The 17,413-nt window shown below is 39.1% G+C and overlaps 2 protein-coding genes across 2 annotated transcripts; one reads left to right on the top strand and one right to left on the bottom strand.

Annotated features, from left to right (window-relative positions):
- Window positions 1–3,355: 3,355 nt before the first annotated feature.
- On the top strand, window positions 3,356–15,028 carry LOC134663827 (mediator of RNA polymerase II transcription subunit 17). The gene is made up of 12 exons (XM_063520341.1): window positions 3,356–3,540; window positions 3,623–3,872; window positions 5,397–5,678; window positions 5,887–6,022; window positions 6,467–6,684; window positions 8,637–8,720; window positions 10,162–10,315; window positions 11,088–11,224; window positions 12,895–12,980; window positions 13,511–13,643; window positions 14,341–14,482; window positions 14,742–15,028. Exons 1-12 carry the CDS (start codon window positions 3,452–3,454, stop codon window positions 14,960–14,962), a joined length of 1,932 nt encoding a protein of 643 aa, XP_063376411.1. The 5' UTR covers window positions 3,356–3,451; the 3' UTR covers window positions 14,963–15,028.
- Window positions 15,021–17,018, bottom strand: LOC134663967 (RNA-binding protein Rsf1). The gene is made up of 3 exons (XM_063520525.1): window positions 16,861–17,018; window positions 16,010–16,650; window positions 15,021–15,161 (listed from the first exon to the last, which is right to left on the bottom strand). Exon 2 carries the CDS (start codon window positions 16,635–16,637, stop codon window positions 16,146–16,148), a length of 492 nt encoding a protein of 163 aa, XP_063376595.1. The 5' UTR covers window positions 16,638–16,650; window positions 16,861–17,018; the 3' UTR covers window positions 15,021–15,161; window positions 16,010–16,145.
- Between the last annotated feature and the right edge of the window lie 395 nt (window positions 17,019–17,413).

Genomic DNA, 17,413 nt, shown 5'->3' on the forward strand with positions numbered 1-17,413 from the left:
TAATCGAACAGGCGTTTTATAAAAAAATTGTAAATTACAAGTGTAGATTGGTACACTTGTAACAAAAACTTACATACGTCTTGAGTCCTGTAACAGCATAACAGCAGTTACTTGTAGACTCGTTTTCTGAGAGATTTTAAACTTTACTCTTTATTGTTAAGCACCAACGCCAACGATTGTGCCAGGGCATGCATACTTTTCCATGCACTGACCTTATCAGTTTTTGTTAATGTATCTGAAATATATAGTAAATAGGAAATAAAGTGACAATATGTTTGATATTGATTTTATTGACGATTCGTTTTATTTTATCTACTAGGAAATGGAAAGAGTTTATTACCGATATTTGTCGTTGATTTATTAGCATTCGTCTCTTTATATAAGTATAGTGCATTCACATTATGGTAAAGTGTACTATTCATAATTTTCGATACACACCGTATTTATCTTTAAGCCGCTACCGAAACGATACATTTTAATGTAAGAATGTGAAAGAGTGTTAGTTATTTACATGTTATTTACTTATTACGTAAATATTTCATTAAATCTAACTTAATCTGAATCTGAAAACGGCCCAAAAAGTATATCCTTGGCATGGAACGCCGCTCTCAACCACTCGATTTTTCCTTCATTTCTGGCCATTTTTCCAGTAATTAATATTTTACAGCAAACAAAAACACATAATGTGCACATAATTTAGTAGAGAACCGAGTATCTATGACACACGTTTTTTTTTTTAAATAGTGATGTCCTTCACACCTGTAGATTTCACATGTAATCGAGATTGACCGTGGTTCTTTACAACTGTAATTATTTATGTGTATTTATAAAACACCTGTAGCCGTTCACAGTGCATTACAGGTGCCTGTAGCCTGTACTCTTGTAACCTGTAACTTGTAACTTTATAAAACTGGGCCCAGGTATTCCTACCTATCGACATCGTTACTTCTTTGAAAAAACCTTGTATATGGAAGGTAGACTTCTACACTCCATAACCTTGTATCTTGTTCTGTCAATCAAAAGAAAAATGAGGTAACTATGCATGACATGAGGTAACTTTCAGCAGTGTGACATACGCGATTTTTTCAGGCGCAAAAAGTTGATCTGAGTTGTTTTTTTATTTTGGCGCGTTATTCGACTGACAAATTGATTTGTCAGACTAATATATCCTTTTTTTTAAAAGTCGACTAATGAAATTGAAAATCATTTAATATTTTTATGGGATATTTTTATTATTTTATTTTGGATATTTCATTATTTCCGAAAATTAACCTCTTAATTCAAAATGATTTTATTACAACACAATAAATTAAACAAAATTGTAAACTACATTACTATCTAAAATTAAAAACTAAAATTAAAAACTGAACTAATATTTAAATTAAAATAAATCTAAAAAAGGCCCCCGCGGCATTGTGCCAAACATGCTGGCAGCATTCCATCGCTGAATCGCAATACTGATGCGGTTCGAGAGAAAGCTGCCAGCTCTCTGGTCACCGGTGGTATCGACCAACTTTTTGTTTTTGCACAGTTCTTTGAAAAGAATATGTGCGCTTGGGCCCCACGGCCCCAGTGTCTCGACACCGAATGCCACAAAATGGTATTGGGGGCCGAGATAGGGTTGCCAGATGGTCCCGAAAAACAGCTTCACGTTTTAAAACAATAATTTCAAGTTCCGAACTGTCGTCGAGCAAGCGAGCTGACGTAGTGCCAATAATGTCAAATATCGTTGTTTTTAATACAATTACTTTAATTTGAATGTTTTTTTTTCCTGACTTAAGTCCCAAAATCCTGAAAAATTTCTCGTTTCCCGATAATAGCGCCTTTCGATCTGGCAACCCTAGGCCGAGCCGAGACCTTGATATTATGTGACCTTTTTGCTTTTAGCCGCCTCGGCAGCTGCCCCAGCCTTGGTCGAAGTTCTTGGTAGATGGGACGGTGCCAGTGTATCGACGCATGTGAAGCACCCGTCCCATCTTCCACGGGACCAGGGTCATACCGTCCGGTCTCCTGCCGTCGTCCCTCAAAACGCCGTTAGGATCGAGGATAGCTGGTGCATTGACGGTGGCAAGCGACCGGCGGATGATATCATTTAGGGCAGCGTGCCTGGAAAGGCGGCCGGCACTCAATTGACAAAAGAGGCCGTGGTGTCCAAGCTCATCGACGGTTGCGCCGCAGGGGCATCTGTGGGGGGCGCAGAGCTTGACGCCTAACCTGAGGCTTACGGCTAAGCGTAAGGTATCCGGCTCTAGATATGTACCAGCGTGGGAGGCGGGGTATGCATGCAGCCACTGGCCGGATTCTCGTTCTGCAACTGCGAGGTCTGCGAGCAGCCGCGCACGCGTATTGGGACCATCAGAACTGGAAAGTAGTACCTCATCCTCATAGTTAATTTTGCACAACGTGTCGTCCCAGCAACATTGAATGTGTAATTGAATCTAGTAGGATCTGGCATGAAAGGTGGGGGAAGTGACCGAACAGTGGCCTATTTTATAAAGCTACAAGTTACAATTTACAAGCGGAAGTCTCGTTCTAACACATAGGGTTAGAAAGACGCTTCCGCTTGTAAATTGTAACTTTTAGCTTTATAAAATAGGCCACAGGTTAGTTATATATACGTATCTTTGAGTAGGAGTAGCAGCGAAAGAGCTATTATTGTTTGTCCTTGTCACAGTCTCACATTTTATTTGTTCCCCATCGTAAATTTAGCATGGATTTTGGTGGGTAACAAATAAATTCGACCAATCTTAGTGTCGTATGTTTTGTCCCTCACGCAGGCACGTGTATACCACTTCCATAGGATCCTACCTTCTATGGTAATGACCGCTGTCTCGCTTGCACATGTCATTCCGTACGAAAAATTCCGCGAGGCCGCGGCCAGGATAGCCTGGCGACGTCCCGTTCCCGCACTTAGTCTGCTGAGAGCTTAATGAAATAAAAATATTCATCCCGACGTTTCGAACCAATGCGACATCACATGCTATTTGTTGCAAAGTCTATAAAGCCCCACTGGTCAGATACTAGACAAAATCCTTGTGTGAATAGCACGCTTTATAAGAAAAAAAAATGTATATGGTCTATGATTTAGGGTTACCCCAGGAAGAAATTTCCCTATAAATTGAATTAAATTATAATGAATTTTATGGTAGAACTTTTATTTTCCCTTGTACTTAATTACCAAATATATATTTAATTGTGATCTTAAACGATATAGAAAATATCTTTATCTTATTTTGTACAAAAACTAGGCTAAAAATAAATCATCGCGCTTCATGGGGGTTAAATATTATGTTTTGTAGCAATCTAACACATCTGACAACAGTGACAGTGGATGGTGTCAATTGACATTTGTTTTGTAAATTGTGATGATGGGATAGAAATGTTTAATGTTTGCGGAGTTATTATTAATATAAAATAAACTCGTTTTAATTTTATATAATTTTGCACGAAAATGGCGAACTCAGTAAATATATCGATTGAAGCGCCCATAGAAAATCAGATACAAGAAATAACCTACGATGGCCAAGAAATATATCAAGCGTAAGTATTTTATCATGAAAGAAGTTTATGCATTAATTAAATAGAATCGCTTGGTTTATACAATATTTTTTATATATTTCAGGCCGTTATCTATGTCAGAGAACCTTGCGCGTTTAGCACAGAAAATTGATTTTGCGAAATCAGATGATGAATTCTGCAACATTAAGAAAGAGCCTGAAGTAGAGACGAAATCTGAGGAGGACAGCAAAGAACCCGGGTACCAGTCCAGTCAGTGGCCATGGGACTCCGTGAGGAACAAGCTGAGAGATGCCCTAACACAAGTGTGTGTTCTGGCCGATGTACTCAGCATTGCCAAGGAGAAGAGATACATGGTTAGTAGACACTATAAAACTATAGAAGTTACAGTGAACAGTAGAGAAGCTGCTGAGCTTCATTATTATTGGGTTATTCTACAACAAGACTTTTCACACAAGTCACCATTTTATTGCATATTTGTTTTATTCACAATGCATAATTAATTTTTAACTTATCTCTAGATATATTAACAATTAAATATCCTTCATTAACCCATGAAGCGCTCTAGTATCACACTGTGATGTTAACTCAAATTGAGTTGTAGTGACTTAGTATCAGACGTGTGTTACTGCAGATCAATATGGGTCAAATTGCTTTGCATCAATTTGTTGTATGGTGGACATTCAACGAGTTAATAAATAAAGGAACCAACAAAATTGTAACTTGGATAACCTTTAGAGTAATGATCGGCTATTGTCTAGCGAGAATGAAATGAAATGTAGGCTTTCAGCCTTCACACAGCTACATGGTACATTATACACAGAATTGTGGCAATTTGATTGCATATGTTTTTGAGAATTATCGAAGATTTTTCTCTGAGGTATAGGGTAGGTGCGTCATTTCACCGTCCAGTGCCTGTTTCCGTCCACTTGGCGTAGTTCCCACAAAGAATTGTGTATACCTACATATTTAAATTCTACACAATTCTTTATGACAACTACGCCAAGTGGACGGAAACAGGCACTGGATGGTGAATGACGCAATGACCCCAGTTAAGTAACAAAATAATGCATCAGCATTAATTTTTTTTGTATTGCTAGTATAGGCTTAAAGAATATTTGTATCTACAATGTGATATCCAGGGCTCGGAAACCGTTCTCATTTGTCAAACCGGTTTCATACATTCACCTGGGAACGAAAAGGATTTCGTTTCCGTTTGCGGTTACCCGTTTAAGAACTGTACTTTTGAGATAATGGTTTATGCTATATACATTCTCATTTCGTTCTCAAGGAACGAAATTAACCAGTTAAATTGAAAAAATCGAAGCGTTATAGAACAAGTAAGTATTGCTATCTCTTTCACGTATAACAACCGAGTTTAACCGAGAGTCTCCGAAAGCCAAGAGTAACCGGTATTATATCGTTCCCTGCGAACCCTAAAGTTCCGTTCCCTCTTCTTACCGGTTAGGAGAGAGAACGTAATTTGTTAGTTTGCATTCCATCAATTAACCGGTTTTTTAATGAACGAAATAATATAACGGTTTTGGAACGATAATAACAGGTATTTCAATACCGGTTCCGAGCCCTGGTGAGTGGTGATATCTATTTTCTTTCAAGAGTGAAAAAAGCATTCTATGATTCTTGTACAATGATGGTATTGAGTTTCTCTAACTAACTTTACAATGTATTATTACAATAGCAACAATGTATATAAGCAATAGCAGGCGTGGCTCACTCTGCAATTTCGTTGACAGTTGATAAAACAATGTTAAAATGTAACTATTTGAGTGTTTAAAGGTATATAAAAAGGTTTTTGTAGGATATAGAATGCTTTGTACTATTAAACTTATAGATTATATATAGAACTATACTGCTTACAGATTCTAGACCCAATTCAAGCAGATCAGCAAGACACACGCCCCATGCTCCAAGTGTATGGTCGCAAGAAAGCGCTCGGAGCAGCAGCTGCCGTCCTACTGGCAGGAGTGGAACGTCTCCGAGCCAGTGAGACCATGAGGATGAACCGCAACATGCCAGACTTCCACATTGACCTTCTGAGGCTGAGACAGAACTGGCGGCTCAAGAAAGTTTCTAACACTATTGTTGGGGATTTGAGCTATAGGACTGCGGGGTCAAAGTTCAGTCAGACTGGAGTTTTTGAGGTAATATTCGTGCAGACATGAGAAGGTTACCTCAGCTGCACACTATGCGTCAGCTCAGAAGTAGTAAACAAATACAAAATAAGTCTATGTAATTATTTTCACTTTTGGGTAACTATTATAGAGGTATATTATATTTTGTACATTCAATACCTATGATAATAAATAAGTTGATAATCAGAGCATCAATTAACCCGTAACATGAATGCAGGTTACCAAAGCTCCAGAGGAGCAGATAGCAGCCGCCATGAGCCTGAACGCAGCGGGGCCGGCGCCTTCAGCGCTGCGAGTCACAGTACCCCCTGAATTACAGGGTGTTGCCTTCATATCTGTACTCTGTCAAAAAGGTTTGCACTACTCTTACAATAAAAACCTTAGCGTTTTGGCTCAAAAATTCTGAAAATACATATATTCTGTTTATAATTTATCATACTAAAATTATACTGCTGTGGTATTATGGCAGGGTACCTACGGGCTGATTTAGACGGCGCGCGAACTCGCATGCGATTTTAGTTACATTGCGGATTGGTTACGTCCAATTCAACCGACCGATACAAAACCGCAATGTAATGAATCTCGCATGCGAGTTCTCGCATCATCTGAACGATATTCAATTGAAATCAAACTGTTTTCGTGTTTTTTTTTCTCTATAGAGCCAATTTTAACCTAAAGTGAGTTTTTGGTTGGAGTCTGCAAACATAAACTAGTTTCCGTGTGATTTTTTATGGGCTTTATCTTTGTAAAGAGCTTGACGGGAAAAAAATCATTTCAATAACCTATTATGTTTTAAGAACAAGAAGACGTAGTGACCGCGACTCTGTCGTCGTCTGCCCTGAACTGCCCGGGCACCCTGCCGGGCGAGGGCGCCGAGCTGCACTGGCAGCAGAAGCTGGAAGCCGCGCAGAACGTGTTGTTCTGCAAGGAGCTGTTCGCGCGGCTCGCGGCCGAGGCGGTGCAGCTCGATGCTTCTATACCGCACATGGTTGTGGGGAACCAGATTATGGCTACGGTAAGTTTAACAAGTGACTGCTGCTCTCTCATACGCCCAGTGCATTCCTGTCTGTGGGACCAGGTGGATGGTGGGAAAAACATGTGAGAGACAAATAGGGAAAGCTTAATTACCGTTTCGATATATTAACCCTTTGACCGCCGTTGTCCGGTATAGAAGACAACGATAGAACGATACGCTGGCGCCGTTGTCTTGTATACAAGACACAAATTCAACCACTGAGTTAATGTGAAAATAATAACAATTGCAATTTCATTTACACTTGTGTTCATATTTAAGGTCTTTATTTTTTCATTTATTTGCTTTTTAAGCCGCTATATAAATCCCTTCTTTTATAATAAGGCATTTAAAAAAATTGCTCCAATTTTCAACATTTTTCATGTTCCTCGTCGCCGTTGTCTTGTATAAAAGACAGCTAGGGATGGGAATGTTAACTCGATATGGGAATTTTTAAAGTAAATATAAAGTCAGAAATATGTTTTTATCTAAGTATTTGAACACTTGTTAATCGCCAATTTTTTTTAACGAATAGTAGGTAACTACTTACTAGAATACGTAGAACGAGAGTCAGATAGGCATAACTATATTTAAAGTTCAGGTAGCTTCTTTAGCTCTATAAAGTAGAGTCACAAGTAAATTTGCCATTGTAGATTGTGGACTATTTAATTGCAGAAGAGATAAATAAAAAAAATAATTGATGTTATTTTATAGCTTAGTGGGAAGGGATACACCGCAGCGACCGCTTCGCACAAGTGTGGTACAGGGACATACCTGTTTATCAGACTTTACTTTTATTGTTATAACATTGAAGCACTGGTGGCCTAGCGGTGAGAGCGCGCGGCTTGCAATCTGGAGGTCGCGGGTTCAAACCCCGGCTCGTACCAATGAGTTTTTCGGAACTTACGTACGAAATATCATTTGATATTTACCAGTCGCTTTTCGGTGAAGGAAAACATCGTGAGGAAACCGGACTAATCCCAATAGGGCCTAGTTTACCCTCTGGGTTGGAAGGTCAGATGGCAGTCGCTTTCGTAAAAGCTAGTGCCTACGTCAAATCATGGGATTAGTTGTCAAGCGGACCCCAGGCTCCCATGAGCCGTGGCGAAATGCCGGGATAACGCGAGGAAGAAGGAGGAGAACATTGAAGTTAATGTGTAATTTTTTTGTAACAAGTCGTTGAACGTTTTTTTGATAAGAGTTTACCTATAGATTAATGTAAACCAAACTGAAATTATAATGATAGATTCTAATTCCGGAATAATATCTTCACTCATTAAAAATTCAACCCACGTGTAATTTTCACTAAAACAGGTCCGGTATATTGACTTTATCGACACATGATGCGCAGCTTTAACGTTACGCCAATAAAGTTTACGTACCGACAAGCGCTTACGCCGTTGACCTAGAGACTATTATTACTTGATCCGCGCGGAAACAGTCCTTGTCGGTCTGCATTGCGGGCAGTCCATGGGCGCCGTTGTCTTGTATAAAAGACTTCTCGTACAGCCTAGTGCGGCGATATCACGTCTTGAATCGACATTGTTTAGTGGTTGTTTTTTATGTTAAATCCCTATATTTTAAAAATTTTCGGATGTAAAACATATGTTTAATTTTGGCAATTTGGAATGAAATTAAAACAGGATAAGAACAAAGCTAAATTAAAAAGATTTTTACCATAATATTGTAAATATCGATATCACTATTTGCAATCCCTAAACTTTTTATTAGTTGTTTACTTAAAATTTGCTCTGGCGTGTGAGTGAGCGTCTTTGCGGACTAGGTCCGGCGGCCAAAAGGTTAAATAAATGATGATCACAAATGCTCACCTGCAATAGAATTGCTTGCAGCACCTTTTCATCTAGCTGCTATCTAATAAATTTATAATATCTTATTATTTTTACTGTTGCTCGTTTTCAATCGATTATTATTAACATGAAACGTGTTTATTCAAGGTCCTGCCTGGAATCCAGTTGCTGATCGGACTCTGCCACAATAACGGTCAAAATACTAATAACAGCAACCCTGATGCAGTCAAGGTAATGTATTTGAACCTATTTTCTTTTTATAATGAAATTATTTTGTTTCTTACTTATTACCAGACATCGTAAATTTTATAGCATTTGTGGTGTAGCGGAATGGTGTTAACGAAATTGGTATAGATAATTCCAATTTTTCGGAGACGAAGTCGCGGGCAGAAGCTTGTAATATTCAATGTCCACCTCATCCAGGTGGATATTTTATCCAACTCGCTAATATGAGCAAAATTCGATTAGGATATTCAAGTCACGTTACCGTCACTCGTGTACCACCAACTAGCGATGTTACGATTCGACTTCACAAATCGGTTCAAACCGATTTAGGTCTGAAGTCGACTAAATCGACGTGAGTGTTCCGTAAATCGACTTAAGATACGTTCACCCGCTCTAAACGCATCCTTTCATATTTGTTGATGCGTCACTTTCATTTGACATATTTAGGATTAAAATGTACGCAAATCGATTTCAAACCACGAAGAAAAATGTTGCCATGCACATTGCCGCCATTATTGAGTCGAGTCGAAACTTGGTATCTACAGGTAAAGTAAAATGAAACTTATTGTTTATGTTGTAAGGTTCAATTTCGCATGGGCTTAAAGCGATTGATTTGGCGGTATACTTGGATCGGTTTGGCAGTTTTGCGCCGCGTCGATTTGCTAACTCAAAGATTCGCGACAATGACACGAAATCGCACGAGACCGCACGCTCTTTCCTGCTTTCTCGTATAGTGCTTTCCCGTTTTAGCTTTAGAAATTATAAAATTGTGATTTACCGCGCAACATAACTAAAAAAATATTACAAAACTTTTAAGTCAAAATTTTTGCTGTCGATCGGATCGAACAAAGCGTAAAATTGACAATTCAATTTCCTCAACTCAAAGACTACGGAGCGGTTTGAACTACTGATACTTAAAAAGTAGAAGTTAAATCGACTTGGCCAAATCGGTTTGCAAACCGATTTGGGTTTAAATCGGAGTCGACTTATTCGGTTTGAAAATTATTCGATTTGGCCCATCACTACCACCAACACCATAAATATACCTACCTACCTATAGTCCGACCACTTAAATGAGTCCTCGTAAGCCTGCCGCCCGCACCTTCCCCGCCACCCTTAGTCGTCCTACCCCGTCACCCCCATACCGCGCAAGCGAGGACTCATTTAAGCGTTCGGTCTATAATACCAATACCATAAATAAGTTGTTTGTTGGTTCATGGTTGGTTGGTTGGTTAACAAAATGGTTGTTACCCTGTCCATTTCGGACTTCCTGCCTTTTATAGATCCTCTACACGATGGGCCAACGCCGGCCACTCCAAGGGACGCATTTATGCGTTAGAGAGAGCAAGTGATATTGCTGTCTCATTCTACCGCATGGCTGCGTCCCTTGGAGTGGCCGGCGCTAGCCCTTCGTATAGAGGAGCCATTAAAAGTAGTGACTCTCCAGGGTGAAGGTGGCGCCGGCAAGTCGGAGCACGACCACGTGCTGGAGCACTCGCTGCACCAGCTGCTGCGCGCCGTGCACCACGCCAACACGCACCACCCCTTCCCGCACCCCGCCACCGGCCCGCTAGGGCCCTCCAAGCGGCGCTGCCTAGCCGGTACGTACCTACAGTAGAGCACCATCAATCAAAATATAACATATAAAAGGAGTACAATAAACGTTTTCGTTGACATGACCGGTGCTGGCCGCGTAGCCAAGATGCCAATGGCTTACGCTCCGTAGCGATCGAAACGCAAAAGCGCGAGCGGGAATTTTATGTCTGCGAACGCAACTGTCACTGTCGCAATAATATGGAAGAGTGATATAGACATAAAGCTTTTCGTTGTCGAAAGAGATAGTAACCTTGGCTAGGCCGGCTGACATTTTATTTGACTATAGGTACATGACATGACGTGACGTACGCACATAATACCCAAAAACCGGACAGTGCGAGTCAGACTAGCCCACCGAGGTTTCCGTACTTTTTAGTATTTTTTGTTATAGCGGCAACAGAAATACATCATCTGTAAAGATTTCAACTGTCTAATAGCTATCACAGTTCATGAGATACAGCCTGGTGACAGACAAACGGACAGTGGAGTCTTAGTAATAGGGTCCCGTTTTTACCCTTTAGGTACGGAACCCTAAAAATGTACCATGGAAGCAAGAAATAAATGTATTCAGGGGCCTACCGCGAACCACGTTGGACGTTATGCCTCTGTGTCGCACTTGTAAATTCGTACGTAAGTGTGACAGGGAGAGTACGTCGAGCGTGGTTCGCGGTAGACCCTTTGAACACATTATTGTCATATAATGTAAGGCTAGTAGCGACATATCTCGGGGCCAAATAGAATCTTGTCAGGCTTTACATTCATGCTGCTTGTCTCCAGGTCCCATGGCCGCGGACCGGTACGAGCTGCTGGATATGAGCAAGGAGCAGTCTTTGCTGGAACAAATTATACAGCAAGCGCAGCATTTCTTCATGCGTCGTCGCAGCGAATATGTCCTGGATACTATAGCTAAAGAGGTAACGTAATTTCGGGATATGCGAGTTAATTCCGATACAGTTTATACTATTAACAGAAATATAAAGACTGTCATTAACCCTTTGACCGCCGTTGTCCGGTATAGAAGACAACGATAGAACGATACGCTGGCGCCGTCGTCTTGTATACAAGACACAAATTCAACCACTAAGTTAATGTGAAAATAATAACAATTGCAATTTCATTTACACTCGTGTTCATATTTAAGGTCTTTGTTTTTTCATTTATTTGCTTTTTAAGCCGCTATATAAATCCCTTCTTTTATAATAAGGCATTTAAAAAAATTGCTCCAATTTTCAACATTTTTCATGTTCCTCGTCGCCGTTGTCTTGTATAAAAGACAGCTAGGGATGGGAATTTTAACTCGATATGGTAATTTTTAAAGTAAATATAAAGTCAGAAATATGTTTTTATCTAAGTATTTGAACACTTGTTAATCGCCAATTTTTTTCAACGAATAGTAGGTAACTACTTACTAGAATACGTAGAACGAGAGTCAGATAGGCATAACTATATTTAAAGTTCAGGTAGCTTCTTTAGCTCTATAAAGTAGAGTCAGACAAGTAAATTTGCCATTGTAGATTGTGGACTATTTAATTGCAGAAGAGATAAATAAAAAAAAATAATTGATGTTATTTTATAGCTTAGTGGGAAGGGATACACCGCAGCGACCGCTTCGCACAAGTGTGGTACAGGGACATACCTGTTTATCAGACTTTACTTTTATTGTTATAACATTGAAGTTAATGTGTAATTTTTTTGTAACAAGTCGTTGAACGTTTTTTTGATAAGAGTTTACCTATAGATTAATGTAAACCAAACTGAAATTATAATGATAGATTCTAATTCCGGAATAATATCTTCACTCATTAAAAATTCAACCCACGTGTAATTTTCACTAAAACAGTTCCGGTATATTGACTTTATCGACACATGATGCGCAGCTTTAACGTTACGCCAATAAAGTTTACGTACCGACAAGCGCTTACGCCGTTGATCTAGAGACTATTATTACTTGATCCGCGCGGAAACAGTCCTTGTCGGTCTGCATTGCGGGCAGTCCATGGGCGCCGTTGTCTTGTATAAAAGACTTCTCGTACAGCCTAGTGCGGCGATATCACGTCTTGAAACGACATTGTTTAGTGGTTGTTTTTTATGTTAAATCCCTATATTTTAAACATTTTCGGGTGTAAAACATATGTTTAATTTTGGCAATTTGGAATGAAATTAAAACAGGATAAGAACAAAGCTAAATTAAAAAGATTTTTACCATAATATTGTAAATATCGATATCACTATTTGCAATCCCTAAACTTTTTATTAGTTGTTTACTTAAAATTTGCTCTGGCGTGTGAGTGAGCGTCTTTGCGGACTAGGTCCGGCGGCCAAAAGGTTAATTACATCGTCGGCCAGATTTTTCAAAAGCCGGCTTCATGAAATCTCGGCCCACCACAGAACGAACAAAACGAAAACTGAGAACTAAAAGGCAAGAGTGAATAGCCTCTACTGAACTAACTTCGTCACTTCTAGGGTGATATGAATCTCTGCTCAGTTTGCAATAATTTATTTAAAATAGAGGTTAAGTTTGAACATTATTATTGTGTCCGTTAGGTAAGTGATGTAGTAAGCAATATATCTTTTTTTTTGACAGGTCAAGGATCCTCTTATTGTGTCACATTGGAACGCCCTAAACAGCCCCACGCAGTCCTGCGTGAAAATCAATATTATGGCTTCAGGGTATGTCACTTTGCCATAAATATTGAAAATGCAAATGTTGTTGTGTATGTTTGAGTGGTTATTGAGCTCACGTTTAGGAGGCGAGCAACAATGTCTTCTGTTTAAGCTGTATTTGGTTATTTATATAGCTGTATAGCTATATGAATAGCTGTATGAAATATAAGTTAGGACCATGGGGGAAGACCGCCTACAAGCTCTTTTGTTGCTTTAACACTTCTATATTGCACACATACATTTATTTTTAAAGAAGGTCGATAGTACACGAGTGAAGTTCTTCTTTTCTGTATCTGAGCGACGTACGTGTACAAATACGAGAGTTCCTGCCCTATGACGGTCTTAAGCCCTTGCTACACGGTCGCCGACAAGCCCCCAGACCGCGTGGCCTTGGCCGGTCCCGGACCGTGTAGACAGTTGTTACCAACAAAATTTGACCAAAACTGACCAAGGACAGACCAAGGTCAGACGGTTAGAAGGCTTGTCGGCGACCGTGTAGCAAGGGCTTTAACTGCAATACAATATTGTTTTAACAGATACGATGCTGTGTGCCGCACATCGTTGGTCGTGCACGTCGGCGAAAAGACCCTCAAGTGCATTTGCCGCGACGGCAAAGTACGGCATCTGTCCTACGAGCTACAGGAACTAAGAGACTTAATTTACTGTCAGGTAACTTTAAAAATAGTTACTTGTTTTATAAGAGGCAAAGTGCTAGTTCTAATATTGACACCCGAGCAAGCGCAAGATTCCAAAATAATAATAAATTAAAATTCTAAAAATGGAATCTTGAGCGTTGCGAGGGTTTCATTTCAAAGCAAAATTTTCCTCCAAGAAACAATTTTTTCACCACACCAACCCGAATAAAACGTTTAAACTGTAAGATAACTAAGATATCAAACAAAATCAAATCCAAATAGACATCATTAAATGTTTATCATTCAAATTCATCATTTAAAAGTCAAATCTATCAGCTAACATTAGGAAACCACTCAAAATTTGCATCTGTTTACTGTGCCCCACATGTGGATAAAATGCTACTTTCTCATCAGTTTTTGAACAATCAAGAGAGCCTTTACCAGCTGGTGTGGTGAAAAACATTATTCTAGTTGTAATGGGTATACATTTAAAATTTGTTGAAATTTAATATCATTTGGTGCAATCATGGTGCAATAACGCGAGATATAGTTCACTTTTTATGTGACTGAAAACTAATCTTTAATGCATCGCATGTAGAAAACCAATAAATATTTAATTAGTATGGAATGGAGTACTTTCAATTGAATGAAAGTAAATACATTTCTAATCTTTCAAGAACAAAATATGCTTTCAAATTTTAAATCGTTTTGTGTAATTTTTTTTTTCTTAGATATACCAGCACCAAATGACTGCAGTCCAAGCCGTTGGTCGCTGTATGGGTTGGCAGCTGCTTGCCAGCAGCTCACATCTTGGTTCGGGACCCGTAGAACCGTTGGGGAATGCTTCATCCTGCCTACTAGCTTCTCCCAATGGTATACTTTATTATTTTATATCGTTTGTTGTATCAAAATTGTTATCCACCATTTATCTTGAAATTGTAATATCGATTTCGACCATTTTTCTTTGCCTCTAATTGTATGTCCTGACCATCTTGAAATAGGTGGAATTAAATAATATTTTTTTATAATATTGTCGGTTTACTTTGACAAGAAAATTACTTACTTATTGAAATTTTGAGAAAGTGATTATTAGATCTATTCGTCATATTACCATATCTTTTCATCTCTTCAGGTGACAGGATGATAGCAATAAGATGCGAGCCTTCAGTAGGCATGCAAGTCTTCATTGCTCAATCTCCAAGGAAAGACTTCTTCTCCAGTGAACTTGTGCAAGACAAGAAATGGGAAAATCTGGGTGGAGCTTTCAAGGAAATCAAACTGGACAAAATGGAAGGCAAAAACTTCTTGAACAAAATGGAGCTTCTCATGGCATGTCTCAGCAGCCCTTCATAACTGTAATTTATGATTAAATGAAGATGTAAGATAAAATGGTATAATAAAACTTAATAAGCAAAGTAATCATATTTTTCATTTATTTATAAGGGGACTTAACAGTAGATCGCTTAGGTAGTATGTTAAATATTCACTGAAGATTGTTCTTGTATTAATTTCTCGACGAATTAGTAGATTGGAGATCAAATATTCCAAGGAACTGCAACAAAAAGATAATTTGGTATCTGAACATACATACATAGTTTTTGTCATAGAATTAATGAAGCTATAACCTTATGACGTCAATAATAGCTGCATGTGACTGTTTGAGTCGATTACCATTAATAAAAATTATCTTAAACCACAGGTCACCAAACTTTTCAATCCTAGGCCTGTAGCTGGCTATTCTGCTTTCTTTGCGCTGCCAAATTGTATGGAGTTTGGTGACTGCTTGTTGTTAAGATTCAACTAATGCCATACTAAATATCATCTAAATATTCTAAATTGATTCAGCAGTTTAAGCAGATGTATCCTCACAGAAGTTACTTTTGGGTTTATAACATAATAGTAAGTAAGTTTTTCTGCATTTTCTTTTTATTGAGGATAACATAAATCTGCATGGAGTATCACAATTGCACTAAAATATGAACACCAAACTGTCAAGTCATCCCACCTATACTTCATTCATAGTACTATTATAAAATACTATAGGATAGGAAATTAATTATGCATTTATGTAGTAAACAAATGTACTGCTAAAGGTTTTTAAAGTACATATTGTTGTTGGTCAGCACAATAATAACCTTTATCCTGTATGGAAACATACTGCTTTTAAGAGTCACACAAACTTCGCCACCGCCATACAATTGAAGTTATAATAATTTTAAAACAACATACTGAAAGCATGTCATTTTAAAATAAGTGTGTAATTTTGATTGTATGGGCGCGGCAGCAGGTTTGTGTGACTCGCTGTGAAACTATAGGGAAAATGAAACACCCAAGATATTTAACTAACCATGCATTAAACTAGTTGTGAGAAGAAATGGCTGAAAATAAATGCAGACTCACCTCTAATTCCTTGAGACTTAACACCAGTGAACTCTTCCTAGAATCCAACCCCCAGATTTACCAGACATTGAATTTAAAAACTTGGAAGGCTTCAGATTATGATAACACTAACACCTAAATAAACTCTAAAGCTAAATTAAAACCGAGAGAGGGGTGATCTAGATCTGAAATTTCCACCACCACCGCCTGACCCATAACCGCCACTCCCTTGGCTGCCTCCGTTGCGGCTGAATGACCTGCCGCCTCCGCCACCTCCACCGTAAGGGTTGAAAGGTCTGTTGCCACCAGGGGGTCCTCCAAAGGATCGCCCGCCTCGGAAGCCACCACCTCCACGTCCTCCCCTGAACCCGCCGCCTCCTCCACCGCCGCCGTTTCTTCGGGGTCCGTCCCGCTTCCTCGACAGTTCTACTTTCAAAGTCGTGCCTAACATCTCGATGCCGTTCATCGCACTACACGCATCTTCAGCCTCTTGTAAGTTTTCAAATTCTATGAATGCAAAACCTGGGGGGTTAAGTGCTACCCATACGGAGTTCAGTTTGCCATATTTGTCGAACTCGCGCTCTAAGTCCTCCTTCTTTATGCCTTCTATAAGGCCGCCGACATACACCCTAGTGCCACCGGAACTCATTATTTTTGGTTATCTAAAAAGGCAAATAAAAATATATTTAGTAATGCTGGAATGTACTGCCTGCTAAATAATTCAATTCAGATCTGACGTTCAAACACTAAATACATAAATACAACGCATTGGATAAAACAAAATGTCGTCAGTCCGTTAATGCCACGCCAACGAGTATTTAGTTTTATTGCAAATTTTACGCACTCCCGGACAATAAATTTAAAGTACTTACATTTATCTGATTTAGACGAGTGAAGGTAGCATAAACTACACTATAATCACTGCGTATTTAATTTGTTTTTTAATATTTAACTGTGATGAGAGACAAAAATGGATCAATGAAATTGATTGATGTCGACCGAGTGAACGAAATGAATGGCATTTGTTGTTTCTCGGTCGCAGGAAAGACGCAATTCAGTAGAGGCGTTTTAAGGGCTCTACATACGAATATGATTAATCAACACAATGTGAAAATATAAATTTAATAAATGAATATCAAAAGAGTAATAGCCGGCTAGCCGCGCCCGTCCGACTGTACAGACAGACAACCACTTTTTGTGTTGTGCGTGTGTATGTATGTAGAGGCCATAACGCAAATCGAATGAAATGATGGTGAGGTGTGTAGAGGCCCTTAGTTCATCAGTGTAGACTGGGATTTATGAACGAATGAATGAAAGTGCAATGTAAAGTTGCTAACACACTATCGCACCGCACCAAGGTCATTGTGGGACGCACCCATAAGTAAAAGGGAGAAAGCGATATCTCTTTCTCCCTCTTACTTATGG

This window comes from Cydia fagiglandana, chromosome 1 (genome assembly GCF_963556715.1).
Source record: "Cydia fagiglandana chromosome 1, ilCydFagi1.1, whole genome shotgun sequence".
NCBI classification, from domain to species: Eukaryota; Metazoa; Arthropoda; class Insecta; order Lepidoptera; family Tortricidae; genus Cydia; species Cydia fagiglandana.

What these genes read in the sequence shown, in the direction of transcription:
- LOC134663827 (XM_063520341.1), top strand. Translation starts at nt 3,452, where the DNA reads ATGGCGAACTCAGTAAATATATCGATTGAAGCGCCCATAGAAAATCAG. An exon ending in CAAGCGGCGCTGCCTAGCCG is followed by an intron (nt 10,316 to 11,087) that starts GTACGTACCTAC and finishes GCTTGTCTCCAG; the next exon opens with GTCCCATGGCCGCGGACCGG. An exon ending in CCTACTAGCTTCTCCCAATG is followed by an intron (nt 14,483 to 14,741) that starts GTATACTTTATT and finishes TCATCTCTTCAG; the next exon opens with GTGACAGGATGATAGCAATA.
- LOC134663967 (XM_063520525.1), bottom strand. Translation starts at nt 16,637, where the DNA reads ATGAGTTCCGGTGGCACTAGGGTGTATGTCGGCGGCCTTATAGAAGGC.